This window comes from Orycteropus afer, unplaced genomic scaffold, assembly GCF_000298275.1.
Source record: "Orycteropus afer afer isolate SDZICR_OR568_19922 unplaced genomic scaffold, OryAfe1.0 scaffold01129, whole genome shotgun sequence".
Taxonomy (NCBI): Eukaryota; Metazoa; Chordata; class Mammalia; order Tubulidentata; family Orycteropodidae; genus Orycteropus; species Orycteropus afer.
The window spans coordinates 12,161-19,005 of record NW_006922716.1 but is presented as its reverse complement, the minus strand read 5'-3'; the positions used below and the strand labels follow the sequence as shown (position 1 = coordinate 19,005).

General features: G+C 51.1%; 2 gene segments (V, D, J or C); both read right to left on the bottom strand.

Moving 5' to 3' along the window:
- Window positions 1-2,824, bottom strand: LOC103212841. The segment is given in 3 exon segments: window positions 1-320; window positions 1,798-1,876; window positions 2,810-2,824. Coding segments are annotated over 3 exon segments (414 nt in total).
- A 1,666-nt stretch (window positions 2,825-4,490) lies between these two features.
- LOC103212838 overlaps window positions 4,491-6,845 on the bottom strand; it is a gene marked incomplete at its 5' end in the record, with an annotated part of 6,857 nt that continues 4,502 nt past the window's right edge. Inside the window, 1 exon segment of the C gene segment in view lies at window positions 4,491-4,810. Within this exon segment, the coding sequence occupies window positions 4,491-4,810 (320 nt within the window).

The following is a 6,845-nucleotide window of genomic DNA, read 5'->3' as shown; positions in this document are numbered from 1 at the left end:
CTAAGCACATTCTGCTGGGGACACCTTCTTCTCGATGGTGTTACCCTCGTGTGTGACCTGGCAGCTGTAGCTGTTGTGAGACTTCCATGTGTCTGGTGTCAGGGTCAGGTAGCTGCTGGCTGCGTACTTGTTGTTGCTCTGTTTGGAGGGCTTAGTGGTCTCCACGCCCCGGGTGATGGCTGTGCCATCTTCCTTCCAGGTCACCTTCACGGCCCCAGGGTAGAAGTCATTCATGAGACACACCAGTGTGGCCTTGTTGGCTTGGAGCTCCTCAGAGGATGGCGGGAACAGAGTGACTGATGGCGAGGCCTTGGGCTGACCTGCAGGGTTGGGGGAGGGGAAGGTAGTCAGGAGCCCAGTGTTCATGGTGGGATGACCCTGACCTCACTGTGAGTGAAGTGTGGTCTCCCCAGGCCCAGGTGAGGAGAGGGTCCAAGGTCTCACTCGCTGATGAGCCTAACGGTCCATTTCAGGGTGGATGTCGGTCTGGGTTGTTGATCAAAGAACTCCCATGTCTCCTGGGCCTGAAGTCTGAGCTGTGTCCCATAATATTTGCGAGACCCGTCTGCCCTCAGCCCCTATACAGAAATCTATCAATGACCCCCATCCTTCCTGTGCCTGATGTCCTGACATGTTCTGCCTGGAGTCTATGTGCTCCTAAGTCCATGAGGTGAGCTCTCTGACTCTGCTGAGGGGTCTACTGTGGAGGAGTTACTATCCTGACACACTTTCTCTGGGCTTTGTGTGGGAGAGACCTTTTTTACTTTTATGCATGTCTCCTGATGTGTCTTTATAAGGGAAGCGTTTCCTGACCTGCGAAAATCCATCTTCCCGAAGTGTCTATTAATCTGTATTTTCAATTGGAGGTTACCATCTTCTGTTCATTTCGTTCCATCAGGGTGTGGTATTCCAAGGAGCCTGCCAACTGTGACCTCAGGGACTCATGCATCTCAGTAAATGTCTGCTGTAGAGACCCCGGGTCCACTGTTCCTCTGACACCCAGTCCCCAGTGAACCTTTCACAGTTCTGGACTTTAGAACTCGCTCCTCTGTTCTACCTCCTATTTTGTGGCTCGAGTCATAAGGGTTGTAGGGATACTTCAATAGCTGAAGGACACTCCACTTCCTACTCTGAACTCCTAGTTCCACCATTCAGGGTTTTCAGCCCCTAACCTTGGACCCACTGTCTCCAGAGTCAGCTCTGAGCCTTCTGAGTCCCTCAAGGGTCTCCTAAACTCAAAAATCTCACTACCATCGAGTCGGATCTGACTCACAGCACTCGTCCTTGAGTTTCCAAGGCAGTATCACTATGGAAGTAGATTGCCTAACTGTCCTTCTGAGGAGTGGCTGGTGGGTTTGAATGATAAGCCTTCTGGTTAGCAGTCAAACACCTTAGGCATCATACCACCACCATCTCTGTAGACCCTGGTTCACTCTTCCCCATGAGATGGGAGAACAAATTGACCCCATTGAAAATGGAGGATCAACAGGAGCCTAGATAGGGAAGCAGAACACAGCAAATCCTAGGACCCAAGCTGTCCCTGTGTGAAAGGTGGAGCCCAGGGTCATACAGCCATTCCCTGCCTGTGAGTTCAGGGGTGAAGACCTGATGGTGGCCAGTGGGATAGAAGAAGCAGGTTCTGCAGAGGGAGCAGAAGAGACTTGGGTCCCCTGTGACCAGCTTCTGGGAGAAACACTGACCCCAGGCAGAGGCAAGACCCAGAAAATCAGCAGAAACAGCAGAAAATTTCCCCAAACCTCAGGAAAGCAGGAGTAGAGGGGGAAAGTGGAGACTCACCAAGGACGGTCAGCTGGGTCCCTCCGCCAAACACGAAACACCGTGACACAGTCTCATACAAAAATCCTCCACCTGATGCCTACATTCCCACCCTCCAGGCACACTTGCAGCTTTGATGGGGGAGCCTGGGCCCCCACCGCCGTCTGGCATCTGCTCAGCAGTGAGGCCACACACCACCTGCCACCCAGCAGAGGCTGCCGGGTGACCTTATGTACACAGCATGTCCCTGGCAAGCAACAGTCCTGGGGAAGTTTGGTGTCTTGGATTGGTTCCGTTAATTGTTGCCCAGTGAAGAGGCATAGGGTGAACACAGGAGGTGCCGTCCAGAGTGAGCCAGTCTTCCCAGGGATGGGTGGGTTGCCTTGGCAGGAAATGGGCTTGGAAAGCCTCTGACAATCCCCTCTGAGTCTGGTATTTCAGCCTCTTCTCACTGAGTCTAGGCTGTTTGGAGAGAACTTAGCCAGTGTTCCCTGTGGGAAATGCCAGCCTCAATCCTCCATGGGGACCCGCAAGTGTGGTCTCTCTGTTGTGTGTGTCTGGTCCTGTAAGTTTATGGTAGAGATGTGAGTGTGTACCCTTTTTGTGGTCTTCACGCATCACCTCTCACTACATGGAATTAGGGCCCCTAGCATAAAGGCCGGATTCCAGTCCTGAAGCCGAACAGCTGAAGGACACTCCACACCTAAAGCCCACATATAAAACACCCTTCCCCAGGGGAGTGGATCACCAAGCTGTGGCACAAACCACGCAATGCGGGATCACTCAGTCATAGAATGCATTGAGTATTAACCCAGAGAAAGCATGCAGCAACCTTGAATGCATATTGCTGAGTGAAGGAAGCCTGTGAACTGGGTCAATACTGCATGACTGATTCCAAGTGTGTAACCTTCTGGCAAAGAAAAAAATACAGAGACACTAAAAGATAAGTGTTTGCCAAGGATTCAAGCAGAGGGCCTAGTGCATACGTGGAGCTCTGAGTATATAATGGTAGCGGAACTATTTTCGTGCATACTGTAATGGTGGACATGTGACATTATGTCTCAAAACCCACAGAAAACTCCAAGACAAAGAGTGAACCCTCATGTAAACTGTAGAGGTTGATGTATCAGTATGTGTTCAAGCACAGTAACAAATGAGCCACAGTCATGAAGCCTGCTGATGGAGGAGATATATATGGAGGTTCTCTGTTTTAGTCTTATGTCTTCACAATTTTCCTGTAAACCTAAACTTCTTTAAATAATCAAGTTTATTTTAAAAAAAGAAAATCCTATATTATCACAGTAGTGTCAGGGGGCCTTTGTCACTATGGAAGCCCGACCTTGTCTACAGCCACAAAATCACAATCCTAAACCCTGAGCCTTGGGAGCTCTGGTAGCATAGTGCCTAAGGCATTTGACTGCTAACCAGAAGGTTGGCCGTTCAAACCCATTAGCCACTCCTCAGAAGGAAGGTTGGGTAATCTACTTCTGTAGTGATACTGCCTTGGAAACCCAAGAAGGGGTCGCTATGAGTCGGGTCTGACTGTATGGCACCTAACAACAGCAACAACAAACGCTGAGCCTGTCAGACTGGCCTTGTCCATGATCTTGAGTTTACTCTGCAGTATCCTTAGTTGGCCTCATCTAGGGCCCGCTATGTGTCTGGGATGGTGCACTTCCTTATCTGCTCTAATTTCATACTTGTCTTCCCCTCATACTTTTTGACCATCCCCAGGCTGCCTCCACCAACCTGCCTGATTCAGATGCCAAGACCCTTCATGACCAGACTGTAGCATGACATGAGCATTGACCTCGAGCCTAACCCAACCCCAAGCCAGATTGATGCTATTCAGAGGAACCCTGTGTGCTTGAGTCCCGCACACCATGCTCCCCCACCAGTGTCCATGGCACACCAGTGTCTCAGAATATTCTAGAACTTCCTAAGGTGGGCAAGATGGTCATCACGACCTGGGATCTGCTGGGTGACAAAGCCTCAAAGAGTTTATCTGCTGCAGAGCTCTCAGTCTGTCTATGTGTCTAACAGGCATTCTGGAAGTTTGAGAAATGCCCTTGTATGGAGTCCTTTTTCAACCATTCCCCTCCTTCTTGCTGGAAGAGGACAGGCACTGTCCTCTTCCCTGGTGAATGGTCTTCTACCTGGCTTCCCCATCTAGAACCTGGAAGTGGAACCTGGTCCAGCCTCCATGGGCTGCTTCCTCTCCAGTCCTCTGCTGGGCATGTGAGACTCTCCTCATTTCTCCCTGATGTGATAATCAGGGGCCTCCCAATGCTGCATCCCTTTCCTGCATCTCTCTCCTTTCTATGTGGACAAGGACTACATGCAAAGTAGTACTTGTCAGTCATAACCTGCTATGGTCACAATTCCCTCAGAACACCCCAATTCCCTGGGTGTTATTGGGGGATGAAGTGAGGAGGTGAGGGCTCCATGCAGGAACACCCTTGCTCCTGGAGCAGGACTCCGCCTAACAAAGTAACAAGACACAGAATGACGTTGAATATGTTGGATGATAAACATTAGAACTTTATTGAGGAGAAGTGGACACAGGGAGAGTGTAGGATACACCCAGGTGTGAGCTTATGCAGTGAGGGGTGTTTGAAACAGAGTAGGGAGTGTGGAAAGGGGTGTGAGGATGGGATAATCCCAATCCAGAGTCCTGCCACTTGGAGCCCTCCTGGGTAGGGAAGCTCAGGGCCCTAAGAACACTCTGCTGGGGCCACCTTCTTCTCCACGGTGCTGCCCTCGTGTGTGACCTGGCAGCTGTAGCTGTTGTGAGACTTCCATGTGTCCGGTGTCAGGGTCAGGTAGCTGCTGGCTGCGTACTTGTTGTTGCTCTGTTTGGAGGGCTTGGTGGTCTCCACGCCCTGGGTGACGGTTGTGCCATCTGCCTTCCAGGTGACCGTCAAGGCGCCCGGGTAGAAGTCATTCATGAGACACACCAGTGTGGCCTTGTTGGCTTGGAGCTCCTCAGAGGATGGTGGGAAGAGAGTGACTGAGGGCGAGGCCTTGGGCTGACCTGCAGGGGAGGGTTATTGGCAGGAGGTCATGGACCTGGTGTCCACGGTGAGCAAGCCTACCTTCAGTCTCAGAGTGTGGTCTTGGTTGCCCAGACCCAAGTGGAGAGCAGAGTCTAAGAACTTTATCCATGATGAGCCTGAGGGTCCTATCATGGTGGAGATGGTCTGGAGTGTTGCTGAAACAGCTGTCATCTCTTTGCAGGACCCTGAGGCTGAGTGCTGTCCTTATAAGTTCCTGAGATACGTCTACCTTAAGTCCCTACACAGAAGTGTGCCTCAGATCCCTACCCTGTCTCCTCCTGACACACTGATCACGTTTGCCTGGAGGTCTGTCTATGACTGTGGGGTTGAAGTGAGCTGTCTGACTGTCTTGTGGGATGTATTGTGAGGGCATTTCTAAGCTAATGCAGGTTCCCTGGTGGCTTGGGCCATGTTCTCCCCAACCAAACTCTCCTGAAGGCTCTCTTATCAGGGAATGTGTTTCCTGATCAGAGGAATTGTGCTTCCCTGGGGTCGCGTTATTCTGCAGAGCTAGGATTGGTGGTGCCATCTTACCACTCATCTATTTCTCTGATTTCATGAGACCTTCTCTCTGTGCCTTTTGGTACTCATGATTTCAAAGAGTAGTCTCTTGAAGACCGTCAGTGTCCACCATCTCACTCACACCCAAACCAGTCATCCTACTCTAATCTTGAAGTTTTGAGCTTTCGTCTCTGCTCTCCTTCATACTAATTCCCTGGGAGGTCAGAGATCTGTGCAGGGCAGCCCCGTGATGGCTGCAGGAACCATCTTCTTCTCTAGCCACATTCCTGTGCTCTAGACCCAAAGCCCCATAGTTCAAGGGAACCCAACTCTGAGCCTACGACCCTTGGCCCTCAGCCTCCACCCTTCCAGGCACAGGTCTTGTAAACTCTGAGATGGCCAAACTCTTAGAAGCCACAGTTTGCATCTGTGTGAGATCTGGATCCCTAGTGACCCAGTCAGGCAGTTAGAGTTTGAAGGAATACCACTGGGGTCGGGGGTTCAGGGCAGAAGAATTATCAGGTCCCCATGACTCTGAGAGAGAAGAGTGAGTACATGGTCACCTCGGTCACCCTCTGCCTGTTGGGTCAGAGATGAAGAGCTCAGTGTGACCTGCTGGAGACATAAAGCTGGATCCAAAAGAGGAGAAGAAGAGGCGAGGGCTTACCGAGATCAGCTTCTGAATCTCCTACCACAGGCAGAGACAGCATAGAGAGAATAGCCAAACCAGCAGAAAGTTGCTACAAACACTGGGGAAGCAGAGGAAGAGGGGAGAAGAAGAGACTCACCGAGGACGGTCAGCCGGGTGCCTCCGCCGAACAACCGACACTGTGACACAGGCTCCTACAAAAACCCTCTGTGTGATGCTCCAGCCCCAGCCTCCCTCCCCCAGGCCACCTGCAGTTGTGATGGGGAAGCCTGAGCCCAAGTCCCAGGCTGGCATTGTTCAGCAGTGAGGCCACATGCCCACCTGCTCACCCAGAAATGATGGGGCAGATGACCCCATTTTCACAGCACGTCCCTGGACAGTGAGGCTCCTGGAGGCAGCTGGTGTCCCATTGACCATGAGTCTGGAACAGGAATTCATTCTTTGGGAAAGCTTCACACAGATGAATGAAGTTTCATGGACTGGAACAGGATGTCTGTGTATATTGAGTTAACACAACTCTAACCCTTGAGGAGACATGATTGAGGGCAGGGAGTGTCTGACGTTTATCCAATCTTGCTAGGGATGTACAGGCTTTCTTGGAGTGCAATGAATATTGGAAGCATGTGACAACCCTATGTGTAATTCGGGGTTCTCAGCCCCATTGCTCTGCATATGTGCTGTTTGGTTAGGGCACCTGGCTGTGTTCCCAGCAGACAATGGCAGCCTCATCCTCCAGGGGGACATAGGAAACATCCTCTGTCACTGCACTGGCTACAATATGGTCTCAAAGGTGGATGGGGGTGGTAATGTCTTGGTTCAAGATGAAATATTTAGAGGCACCTTAATTTGTGCCTCTAAACACC